The sequence below is a fragment of the Myotis nattereri genome (genome assembly GCF_964212035.1).
Source record: "Myotis nattereri genome assembly, chromosome: 6".
In the NCBI taxonomy this organism is placed as follows: domain Eukaryota; kingdom Metazoa; phylum Chordata; class Mammalia; order Chiroptera; family Vespertilionidae; genus Myotis; species Myotis nattereri.
This window is the reverse complement of record NC_138081.1, coordinates 79,256,443-79,269,799: the sequence shown is the minus strand read 5'-3', so window position 1 is coordinate 79,269,799 and position 13,357 is coordinate 79,256,443. Positions and strand designations below refer to the sequence as shown.

Sequence of the window (13,357 nt, the reverse complement as noted above, 5' to 3'; positions counted from 1 at the left end):
CAGAGAGAGAAACATTGAGGTGAGAGAGACACATGGATTGGTTGCCTACCGCACACACCCTGACCAGGGCGAGGGATTGAGCCTGCAACCTAGGTGTGTGTCCTTGACTGAAATCGAACCCAGAACCCTTCAGTCTGCAGGCCAATGCTCTGTCCACTGAGCCAAACCGGCTAAGGCTGGCTTCATTTTTCTGGAAGCCATGGCCAAAGAGATCAATGTAGAGATCTATAATTTTAAGATTTTGAAATTCATAGTTGGAGGGAAAAGGGTTAATGACAGCAAGTAGCATTACAATGTAAACTTTTAACGCAGAATTAGGATAAGTAAATTGATATATCTTATTAAAATATCTAGAGACAATTAGAGCTACTGAATTTATGCAAACCCTAGGATAAACCTTAAAAGACTTGAGCAATTTATTGATAAGTGTTTTTAAATTGGCATATAAATTTGTATCTGTTAAGCCATGGGATGCTGGTTGATACCTATATATTTGCTTCAACAAGGGAATGAAATTATAACTACACAGTTTGTCTTAAAAATATTAAGGATAAAGTGAAACTTTCTTCTAACTCTTCACTATAAATTCTGTTAAAAATGCCACAATAAGCTAATTCTTGTGGGTTTGTTTGTTTGTTTCCTCTCTGAAAATGGGGGTAATGCTATATCGCCCTCCCAACTTTCAGGGCTTAGTTTAAAAGTAGAAGAGCCTTATAGGGGATCTTAGGACTGTGAATAGCACGTGAAGTCAACCAACAACTTATATTTTCCTTGTTCTTTGGTACCCATCCACTGGTCTTTCATTTCAGTTTTACTTCAGACTCAAAGGTAGTTTAAATATAAAAAGTACAGTGGGCCTTGACTTACGAGTTTAATTCGTTCCAATACTGAACTCCTTAAGGAGCTCGTTAAGGAGCTCATTAACTCAAATTACTCTGTCAACTCAATGCAAAAGTCTGCCGAGAGACAGCTGGTATCTCAAAAAACTCGTTAGTCGGGATACTCGTAAGTCAAGGCCCCACTGTATTGTAATACACATGTATGTATAGGCTTGCATTTTCTTTAGCCCTCACAGTACTTCCATGGATAGATGCCATGAGACAAATGAAACAGAGGCACATAGCACTTAGCTCAGTGGTTCAGCTGGCAGGCAGGGAGGGGGACTCCAGAGCACACACCCAGCTCTCACCATGCTGGCGTCCTCAGCATGAGTCCATGAGTCCTCAAAGCCAACCCTTTGGAGTGTCATCTGCAGTCTTCACTGAGTTAAAACTCACTTTTAAAGAAAATTTTATTTGGGAAGAGTTCTTTAGAATAGCATTATTGTTTTTGTGCACATTCAATAACTACGCATTCATATTGGCATTATACTAGTTTGCTAGAGCTGCGGTAAGAGACTTGGTGGCCTTGATACAACCGAAATGCCTTCTGTCACAGTTCTGGAGGCCAGAGGTCCAAAGTCATGGTGTCAGCAGGGCCATGTGCCCCCTGAAGGAGAGACTAGAGAGAGAGAGGAGAATTCTTTACCTCTTCCAGCTTCCAGGCGCTTCAGGTGTTGCTTGGCTTGTAGTTGCATCCCTCTGATCTCTACCTTGGCTTCACATGGCCTTCTCCTTGAGTCTCCCCTCTTCTCAACCTTTCCCTCTTTATAAGGATTTGAGTCACTGGATTTAGAGTCCCCTCTAAATCCAGGATAACTTCATCTTGAGACCCTTAACTTGATTGCATCTACAAAGATTCTATTTTCCTACCCATCAGATACGCAGATACAGGAAGGTTGGTATCAAGTGCCTAAAACTGCATGTATTAGTGATGGCCCCTATCGGAGAGTACTCAGCATTTTTGTTAGTACTACTAATTTACATTAGTATGTAATAGTCATTTGCCTATTATGTAGTATGTCATATTTTCTCTTGTAGCTAGATTTAATACAATTAATTTTTTTTTTGCAGCATACAATAGAACTTCTGATAGTCAATATGATGCCTTAATTACAAGTAATTTGGTCCCTATGTATGAAGCATTCCAAAGTAAGTATATGTTTAGATTATTAACTTAAAAATATTGAAGTGGCTCTTTAATGTTACAAACTAAACATCTTTTATTGAAATTTGTTCCTGATACTGAGTCATCTCATTTTAATGTTTTAAATATAGGATCAAGAGGCTCTCTGACATAGTTTCTTTTTAACTTACTTCACCTAGGTGACCTGTTAAAATTTTGATAAATTTTTAAAAAGTATATTTTTATTAATTTCAAAGAGGAAGGAAGAGGGAGAGAGAGATAGAAACATCAATGGTGAGAGAGAATCATTGATTGGCTGCCTCCTGCATGCCCCACATTGGGGATCCAGTCTGACACCCCGGCATGTGCCCTTGATTAGAATCGAACCTGGGACCCTTCAGTCCACAGTCCGATGCTCTATCCACTGACCCAAACCAGCTGGGGCAGAATTTTGATAATTTTTTTTATCCTAACTTAACTGTGAAGAACTATTCACAAGACAACATTTTACTGACACTCACCATAAGTAAATAAAAGGTATTTATATTTATTCTTAGAGTCATAAGGCAGTATGTGTATTCTGACCTTTTTTTTTTTTTTAATATTCACTGTCTCCAAAGCAACTCAGCCCTGAGGAGAAATTTAGAGACATATTTTATAGTAATTCAAGACTGTACTACATTCACAACAAAAGGCTTTTTATCAATGTGGCTATTTATGTATTTATTCATTTTAATATACTTTCATTGGTTTCAGAGAGGAAGGGAGAGGTAGAGATATAGAAACATCAATGATGAGAGAGAATCATTGATCAGCTGCTGCCTCCTGCATGCCCCCTACTGGAGACCGAGTCTGCAACCCAGGCATACGCTCTGACCCAGAGATGAACCGTGACAACCACTGAGCTGCACCAGCCAGGTGTGGCTGTTTATTTTTGTTGCATGGATTATTTTGCAGAATTATCCAATTAGCACTGATAATTATTGAAGCAGAACTTGATGCTATTTAAAGTACATGTCTATAATAGAAAATATTTGCATGTTCAATAGAGGTAGATATTTTTAACACCTTATTTTTTTATTTTTAGAAATATGGGATTACTTCCACAGTGTTCTTCTTCTAGAACATGCCAAGGAAAGAAATGGAGTAAATGTTGTTAGTGGACCAGTATTTGATTATAATTATGATGGTCATTTTGATGATCCAAGTGAAATTACAGAGTAAGTAATTTGAAACCAAGTGGACTTTTTGATTTAGCAATTGAGCATCATGAAAGGAAGTCTCAATATTTTAAATAAAAGCTCAGTATTCTAAATATTACATAGTATATTTACATAAAAACGTCATTGTTGACTGTTTTTAACTAGTCTATCTAAATATTTAGCAAAAATTTTTTATGGCAAAAATTTAAACTAATGAGCAAAGAAATAATGAAGTCTAGGAAAAGTTTAGCAAAATTTATATTTGGAAAAATTCTGAACTAATGGGTAAAGGAATAAGTGTAATTTTGTAAAGGTTGAGATGGGGAAGACACTGTACTGCTGATAAATATAGAACCAGTCCAGCAATAACAAACAAAACAAAAAAACAAGTAGTGACAATTCATAATATTGTCCAATAGTAGATGACTCATAAAAGTATCTTCCAGGAGAGGGTGGAGGCTTCATGTTGAAAGCTAGTCCTACTTCACCTCATTTTTGTACTAAACCTGGTCATAATAGGTTGCTAAGAATTACCTTTGAATGCAGCGCAGAGGAATAGAGAGATTTAAAAGTTTCATCCATTATTTCTCTTTATTATCAAAATGTATAAAAGGCCAAACTAAAAAATTGTATTGTCTAAGCCTAGATCATGTAAGTAAAGCAATGATTTCTACCTGTACCTTCTGATAAAGTAACATATATGACTACTCAGTATGTGGCCCGTTGGTGTTTTGTTTGCCTTGTCCTTATTTCAGTGTTTATCCATTGTTTATTACACTATTTCATAATTCTGCAGACAGTTGGATAGCACTTTGCTACCCGCTAGGTGTTTTCTAAGCACACATATATTTCATTTAGTCCACAAAACATCCTTTGTTAGATTCCATTAGCCCCAATTTAGAGATGAGGAAACTGAAGCACAGAAAAATTAAATAACTTGCCTATGTTCCACAACTGGTGAGTGGTAAAGCCAGAATACAAAGCCAGGGTAGTGCTGAGTCCATGCAGAAATTCTCAGTCACAATCATATGTTACTACTTACACCAGCTCATATTGCTTTTAGAGGACTCATACTAGCTTAACTGTATTTTGCACTTAAAACTTTCAAAAGCACTTTCATGTTTGTTATCTGAAAATGAAGGAATGTCATATCAGTTGTGTGGATTTATCCCCATGTCTACACTGTGAAGTTGAGGAAACTCAGTAAGGCATGGAATGCTAGAGGATTAGAACACATCCAGACATCCAGTGGGAGTGCATAGCTAGAGTTGGAGTCTATTCCGGGCTTCTTTCTCAGCCTCTGCTTTTAGACAATGTCACTATGAAGTACAAAGTCAACAAAACTAGGAAACACAGGAGGCATGATATCATGCTCTACTTTTCTTTGTAGTTTAATGTTTCCCCATAAAGGCAAAATAACCAAGCTTGGACTTCAATAGATCTCTGTTCTTCTCATTGCCACCCAAAAGTACATGGTATGCTTTTGTACTTTCTAGTCATTTACTTTCTTTTTACTTTGGCATTTCTTTAAAAAATATATCAAGGCGTTTATAATCTTTAGAAGTAAATGTATGACATCAAATCTTTTCAATTATGTTTTTAGATATGTCAACAGCAGTGTTCCCATCCCAACACACTACTTTGTGGTGCTGACTAGTTGTAAAAATAAGAGCTACACCCCCGACACCTGCCCTGGGTGGCTGGACGTACTATCCTTTGTCATCCCTCACCGACCTACTAACGTGGAGAGCTGCCCGGTGAGTATGCAGCAGGAGAGTCCCTGGGACCTAAGGAAACAATCAGCCAGAGCTCATCTGGACTCTCATAAAAGTGGCTCTGACTACAGTATATTCTGTTAGATGTTTCTGGGTGGAGGTGTATGAAAAATATCTAACTTAAAAACTTTTTCTTAGACTATTGGTCTTTATGTAATTAATTACAACTTAAACATGTATGTGCCTACATGAACATGTGTTTATATATGCATATTTTATGTACTTACACTTTATTCACACTCATTAATAAGGGAAGGGGGGGTGTCTTATTAATATTTTGATTCTGAACACAAACTTGAAGGTTCTGTCCCAAAGTTGGCACTAGATTAATGTTTCTTGAATGAATGTGTAAATATAAAAACTTCATCAACTTGAAACATGAGATCTGAAATTAAATATACATATATAAAAATATAAATATACAAAATAACTTAGTTCAAGTAACATTCCTTTTCAAATATCATGTATTAGTCCACCGTAAAAATCTTTCTGGATCAAGGCAAATTATGTATAAATTAGAGGCCCGGTGCACAAATTCGTGCACGGGTGGGGTCCCTCTGGGTGGTCTGTAGGGATCGGGCCAAAACCCACTGGTGTTTTGTTTGCCTTGTCCTTATTTCAGTGTTTATCCATTGTATATTACACTATTTCATAATTCTGCAGACAGTTGGATAGCACTTTGCTACCTGCTAGGTGTTTTCTAAGCACTCACATATATTTCATTTAGTCCACAAAACATCCTTTGTTAGATTCCATTAGCCCCCATTTACAGATGAGGAAACTGAAGCACAGAAAAATTAAATAACTTGCCTATGTTCCACAACTGGTAAGTGTAGATGTACTACAGTTTTCTAATCCACTCATCTGCTGATGGGCACTTAGGCTGTTTCCAAATCTTAGCTATGGTAAATTGTGCTGCTATGAGCATAGGGGTGCATATGTCTTTTCTGATTGGTGTTTCTGATTTCTTGGCATGTATTCCTAGAAGTGGGATTACTGGGTCAAATGGGAGTTCCATTTTTAACTTTTTGAGGAAATTCCATACTGTTTTCCACAGTGGCCACATCAGTCTGCATTCCCATCCACTGTGCATAAGGGTTCCTTTTTCTACACATCCCCACCAGCACTTGTCGTTTGTTGATTTGTTGATGATAGCCATCTGACAGGTGTGAGATGGTACCTCATTGTTGTTTAGATTAGTATCTCTTGGATGATTAGTGACTTCAAGCATGTTTTCATATGTCTCTTGGCCTTCAGTATGTCCACTTTCGAAAAGTGTCTAATTAGGTCCTTTGCCCATTTTTGATTGGATTGTTTATCTTCCTTTTGTTAAGTTGCGTATTTGTTCTTTGTAGAAAAAATATGTATCCTGATAGTTCTGTTTTACTGCAGTTATTCAACAATTATACTGAGCACCTATTAAGTGCACAGTATTGTAATAGAAACTTTTTAGAATGCACAAAGGAGGAATACAATGTTTCCTCCCTTAAGAAGTTCACAAATAACTTAGATATGTAAATGAGATACATAAATGAAATATAAATAAATATAAATGAAATATAGACATGTAAATGGGCCAGTTGATAATAGAATTCTTTTTCAAATTAAAAAATAAGAGATGTCACAAAGTTAGAATTAATTGCCAAATAAGGATGTAGTGTTTCAAATTCAAAACACATTTGGCTGGAGTGATCATTAAGGGTAACATAAAATGTGGCGAGAGTAGGGATTGGCCCTGAAGGATGGGCAGAACTTGAACAGACTGAAAGGATTAGGAAGAATCTTTCAAGAAGGGAGTGGAGAATGGAGAGGATTTGCTATTTTACTGGATGCAAGAGCCAAAGGGAAGGCAAGAGAGACTTAAAGATGAATCAGAGATTGCAAATGTAGATAATTATGAAAAAGAAAGAGGGGAATTAGGAATGAGAACTATTTGGGCAGGAAGATAGAATAATTAAGTTCAGGCATGTCCAGTTTGTAGAAACAGGCATTCACATGGACAATCTCAGAGGTTGGTAGAGACTGGAAATTAAAGCTTAGGTTCTAGGCCAGATTAGGATTCATCTCTGTTCTTTCAGGTGTTCCCCACATAACTGTCTTCACTAGCCTATGTACTACGGGAGACACACAGATACATCAGACATGAATTCTATCAAAAGAGCTCATTGCCTAGCACTTAGAAGCCTAGTTAGATAGAAGAAGAGATCGGTGGCACACAGTGCTACTGACCAAATTGCTATAATATTTCAAAGGAAAAATACTTCCTGATAGGGCAGGTGACATTTTGACAAGACCTTGAAGATAGAATTTGAACTTGAGTGTTTTGAGTGGCCTTTTCCTGACTAAAGATAGAAGGCAAAGGTTAGAGGCTACACATTGGGTCAATCATAGTCCTAGAGTGAGAAAGAGTTTCCAAACATGACGCTCCCGGGAGATATAGTCTATATATAGACTAGATAGAGTCTAGTCTAGAATCTCTTCCTTTTTTCTTGTCAGAGTTTTATTTAGTTGATAGAAGAGTAAGCCATCAGTCTTCACTTCCTCTCCCAGTGGCAGACATGGGTGACTGATAGAAAGAGGGTGGTCCCCTTTATCCCTGAAGGAGGAATAGATTGTTGTTTATCACAGGGGTTCTAGTTAGCCATTATGGACTGATTAGAATGGGTGTGCAAAAAAGGAACTCTTTGCTATCCCTGGTCTAGGCCCTTATCACCTTCTGAAAATCAATCTGAAGTGGCTTCATTGTCTTTTGTTCTCCCTCCTTTTCTTCACCTCTGTGCACCACTACCAACTTACTTAAAATTTAGTTTTTTATCATCACGTACCATACTTTCTTATACCCAACTCTATCTACCTCAAATAAATGAATAAACAAACACAAATCTCCCAACCTGTATACATTTACCTTCAGTTGACCCTTGCTGACCCAAGTTCTGGGCCAAACAAAGTCCTTAACTTTAATGCATCTTGGGTTTCCCTACCTCAACATCATTGCTCATGCTCTTCTCTCCTCTAGAATGCCCTTTTATTACCCATCTTCTAAAATTTTTTACTTATACTCCAAGGTAAAGTACAAATGATCAAAACTTTCCCTGATCATCCAAAGTAGAAGTGAGCTCATATTAATAGGACGTCCTCTCTATTGTGTAGGACATCATCACTAATGAATTGGACATTTTCCAAAATGTTGAGGAAGTTGCATTATAGTAATAAGGATATAAAATCTATAAAGATACTTATGAGGCATGATGAGTACCAAGTGAACTTACACTAAGTTATTATTGTAAGAGAAATTGTGAAGTTAATAAGATGTGGCTGTGAATTGGGTATGAGGGAAGAGAAAGGCAAGATGAGAGTCAAAACTGCCTGAAATTGAGGCATGACTGGCCAGGATATATATAAGACCAGTTGTTTTGGGAAGGATGAATTTGTTTTGGGAAGGATGAATTTGTTCTTGATGGTCTTCAGATTGGAAGTCTAAGAGGATATATGAGGAGTAGGATAGAATAAAGTGAACAAGTTTTAGAATTGAAAATCCTGGGTTCAGTTATTGACTTGGCCTCTTTGGGTAAATAACTGAATGTCATTTTCCTCAACTGTATTAAAAAAATAAGCTCCCTTATGAAACTGTTGAGGATTAAATTAGATATTTCATATAAAATCCTAAGATTTCTTAATAAATAATAAGCTAATTGTGCCATTAACAAGAAATCACTTCTAGTTATGAAGTTAACATTCTAAAGTCAGCATGAAGTAAAATTGTATATAGGTAAAAACCCTGTATAATCAAATCGCCGCAAAAGTACAGCACATATGCAAACTGTACCAGTAATAAGTCCAAATCAGCCAATACTTCCTCTGGCATTAGAATAGGTGATTGTGCTATAAGCACACAATGAAATAGTTGGCTTGCTTTAAGGAGCATGTTGTATGAAAAGTATGCACTTTTAAACATTCTAACCACTTAATCTGGGGAGGTGTTCCCACTATCAGAGGTTTAAGGGAATGGACAGATGTAGAAATGATAGCTTATAATCCCACTTCACACTTGATCTAGGGAACTAGATTCATATTGCTTTATTTTCTTTCTTCCCTTATCCCTACCATCTTTTCTGCCCTCCTTATCCCTTTTCTTTTCCCTTCAATTATGTATTATTAAATTCCTCTCAAATAAATGAAAATGTTGCCACAAGACCAAGTGACTATGATTATTGTAAGTTATTCAGCAGATATTAAACAATATAAGTATAGTCCTTGGAAGAAATATCAGCATTGTAGAGATAGATTTGGTATTAAACAATGGGAGTTAAATAAAATCAAATTGAGGGAAATATCTATACTTCTAGAATGGAAAAGATCTAGATTGGTTGAGGAAATCTCTACCTCAAATATAAAAGAAACAAACAAACACAAACAAGTAAGTCATCAAACAAGTAGTTAGAGTTATGGAAATAAAAGGAGGAATTTTCAGAAGTTTGATGTGATCATCTATAATTGAAAGATCTAAAAAATATATATATACTCAATTAGATCTTCTTTGACAAGGCAGTTTTGTTAGTGTGTTAGAAGTAATAACCCGACTATAAGTGGTTAAGGAGAGAGTATAAGAGAGTGGTTAGGGGAGAAAAATACTGAAACTAATATTGCCTCAAAAAACTAACAAGCAAATTGTATTTGGGGATATAAAATACTTCTATTTATGTAACAGTTCTAACACACATATAATCAAATATATATAAACTAGAGGCCCAGTGCACGAAATTCATGCATGGTTATGATCCCTAGGCCTGGCGTGCAATCAAGGCCATCTTCCCCAGCTGCTGGCAGCTGGCCCCGCCCCCCACTGCCAGTCCTCGCCCCCCCCCCTCCCCCCCATTCTTCCAGTTCCCTGTTCACCATCGGGCAATCGGAACCTGCCAGCTTGGGGGTCGGACAAAGAGGTTGGCCATTCCCACCCGCTCACCGGCCCCATCCCCCGCCGCCAGTTGCCCTCTGTGTGTGGGGTGACTGGCAGGGTGGGGGCCTTGACCTGGCACTGCCCACATCCGCCACCACCCACCCTTAGTTCCCCATTCCCTGTGGGGCTATTGGGGCCTGTGGGCTGGGGACAGTTCCTGCGTTGAGTGTCTGGCCACCCCCCCGCCCCCCCGCTGGTCAGTGTGCATCATAGCAACTAGTTCTGCTGTTCGGTTGATTTGCATATTACCCTTTTATTATATAGGATATTTTTTATGTAATCAAAAGTATGATTTAAATACAGCTTATAAAATTTGTGTACATTCAAGGCTGCTTTCTGTTGGGACATATTGGTGCAACTAGAGCAGTGCCTATAGCTGGGTCTCTTCAAATTGGTTGGTGCTATTGAACTCTCTGGTATCAAAGAGCTTGAGTATCACCCCTGCAAGGTAAAGCTTTGTGTTATATTTTAAGACCATTTAATTGCAATTTTAAAAGAGGGCAAACTGTCAGATGTTCACTAAACATTTAGTTGGATGGGTACCAAATGAACCAGGAGAGAGATAATGTAAACTCAGTGGGAGAAAACTTTACGAAAAAAGCAATCACCCTAGCTGGTTAGGCTCAGGGGATAGAGCATCAGCCTGCAGATTGAAGAGTCCCGGTTCAATTCTGGCCAAGGTCACATACCTTGGTTGCAGGTTCCCCAGTCCTGGTGGGGTGCATGCAGAAGGCAACCAATTGATGTATCTCTCTAAAATGACGTTTCTCTCTGTTTCTCTCTCTCCATGTTACTCTCTCTAAAAATCAAATATCCTTGGGTGAGGATTAACAAACAAAAAACAAAACAAAAAAAAAGCAAAGAAAAAAAATAGTAATAAAAAATATTAAATGCTACTGAAATGTAAAATAGTAAAGGCAGGAAAAAAAAGAATGAATTAGAATCCCATTGGAAATAGGAACTTTAATTGGTATACTGCATATTTATTTTAAAAAATTAACATATTATGAATCTCACACAGAGAAATGCTTTACTGGTTAGAAACAAAGAGTAATTTCCTCTTACACTTCCTCTGGCTCAAATAATAGCTGCCTATTTTGAGCATGCATATTTAAAAAACAAGTATGCCACTGTGCTAAAGACAAGTGAGAGTTATCAAGACACACTCATCTAATTACACAAAATTTAAGGCTTTCTAACTTGAAAAATTTTAACTGAAAATTACCAATATGATATGAATATTAGAAAATGAATAAATAAAGAATTTGGGATTTCATAGAAATCCATGACTCTAAATTACTGAACTTACTTTTGCATAGTAAAAAACCTATTAAAAGTCAAATGGGCCGAAACCGGTTTGGCTCAGTGGATAGAGCATCGGCCTGCGGACTGAAAGGTCCCAGGTTCGATTCCGGTCAAGGGCATGTACCTGGGTTGCGGGCACATCCCCAGTGGGAGATGTGCAGGAGGCAGCTGATCGATGTTTCTCTCTCATCGATGTTTCTAACTCTCTATCTCTCTCCCTTCCTCTCTGTAAAAAATCAATAAAATATATTTAAAAAAAAAAAAAGTCAAATGGCCAGTAAATAACTGAAAAGATACCAACCTGCAATAGCGCAGGGATAAAACACTATTTCACACCATAGTTTGGGGAGGATGATGGGAAACAGAGGTATCACCTACTGCCAATGGAAGTGCAAATTGCTATAAACACTTTGTGCTAGGCTTATATATGGTAAAGTTAAAGTTTCATGGACTCTCTGACCCAGAAATTTTATTTGTATATGCTAGAAACTCATGTTCTTGAACTCAGGAGGCATGTGCCAAGTCACTTATTACAGCATTATTATTGGGCATTTATAATGCCCCAAATACTATTAATATGGCAATAAGAAATAAATAAACTGTGCTTTTACAAAACACAGCTGAAAACAGATGATTTAACTAGATATAGATATATCATTATGAATAGATTACAAACAATGTTGAATGAAAAAGTAATTATCAAATACCACTTATATTACTTATATAAATTTGAAAACCCATAAATCAGTAGTATATAATGTATATTGATATGCACCTACTGGCTTCACAATGACTCACAAAATAATAAGTTCAGAGTAGACTTAAGTTCACCTGTAATATTAACTTCATTGGGGACTTAACTATCTGTAATATTTCATTTTTTAAAGTGTACATCCGAAGTGGATATAAAATGGCTAAGTTTGATGACTTTGTGGTGGTCTGTATTTGCTGTAATATACTTTGTACTGTAGATCTTTTTATTTTAATATACAAAGTTTAGCTGTATCAAATTAAGATTTAAGGCAATCACAACCACAGGAACAAATATCAAATTATGTTGTACACCTGAAACTAATAGAATATTGTATGTCAATTACACCAAAATGTTTAAAAACCAAAACAAAAATCACAGGAAAAAGCACAACTTCTAAGTAATGAGAGATCTTTCTATTAATTAAAAAATATGCCCCATGAAAAATGGTCTTTTGTTTCTCCTTTTTAGGAACATAAACCAGAAGCTGTTTGGATTGAAGAAAGGTTGAAAGCTCATGTTGTCCGGGTTCGAGATGTGGAACTTCTTACTGGGCTAGATTTCTATCAAGGAAAAGCACAGCCTGTCTCTGAAATCTTGCAGCTAAAGACGTATTTACCCACATTTGAAACCATTGTTTAACTTAATATATAAAACAATGTTGACAATATGTAAATGATTTTTTCTGTTGAGGAATCATAAAATAAAGTTTTCTATTTTTCCCTAATTCCTCTGTAAGCCATATTTTATTATTTTCATTGTTCTCTTTTCCTTATACTTCTTTTGGAAAATGTGTTACTTTATTTTTTAAAATATATTTTTATTGGGGGTGTCAATCAGGGGGAAAGGAGACATATGTAATACTTTAAACAATAATATATATATATATATATATATATATATATATATATATATATATAGTGATTTCAGAGAGGAAAGGAGAGAGAGAGAGAGAGAGAGAGAGAGAGAGAGAGAGAGAGAGACATCAATGAGAGAGAACCATTGATTAGCTGCTTCCTACATGCCCCCCACTAGGGATCTAGCCCACAACTGGGCATGTGCCCTGATCAGGAATCAAATTGTGACCTCCCTGTTCATAGGTCGACATGACACTCAGCCACTGAGCAACATGGGCCGGACCATTGGTATTTAAAAAAAAAGAAAGAGAAAAAGGTTTTCTTTACTTGTAAGATTTAGTTTTAAAATATATGCAGTGAAAAATATGCAATACAGACAGTCTGAAAGACAGGACACAAACTGAAAACTATTTTAGCTATATAGTAAAATGTGGAGATAGATAAAATCCCTCTAAACAATGTTCCGCTGCCCGACTGAGGCCTGACACTAGATAAAATCACCCAGA

At 36.8% G+C, this 13,357-nt stretch overlaps 1 protein-coding gene across 1 annotated transcript in view; it reads left to right on the top strand.

Moving 5' to 3' along the window:
- ENPP3 (ectonucleotide pyrophosphatase/phosphodiesterase 3) overlaps window positions 1-12,719 on the top strand; it is an 85,623-nt gene extending 72,904 nt beyond the window's left edge. Inside the window, exons 22-25 of the mRNA XM_081094050.1 lie at window positions 1,953-2,030; window positions 3,092-3,224; window positions 4,810-4,963; window positions 12,466-12,719. Coding sequence (XP_080950176.1) covers window positions 1,953-2,030; window positions 3,092-3,224; window positions 4,810-4,963; window positions 12,466-12,636 — 536 coding nt within the window. The 3' untranslated portion in view covers window positions 12,637-12,719. The remainder of the gene's footprint in view (window positions 1-1,952; window positions 2,031-3,091; window positions 3,225-4,809; window positions 4,964-12,465) is intronic.
- The last annotated feature ends 638 nt before the right edge of the window (window positions 12,720-13,357 follow it).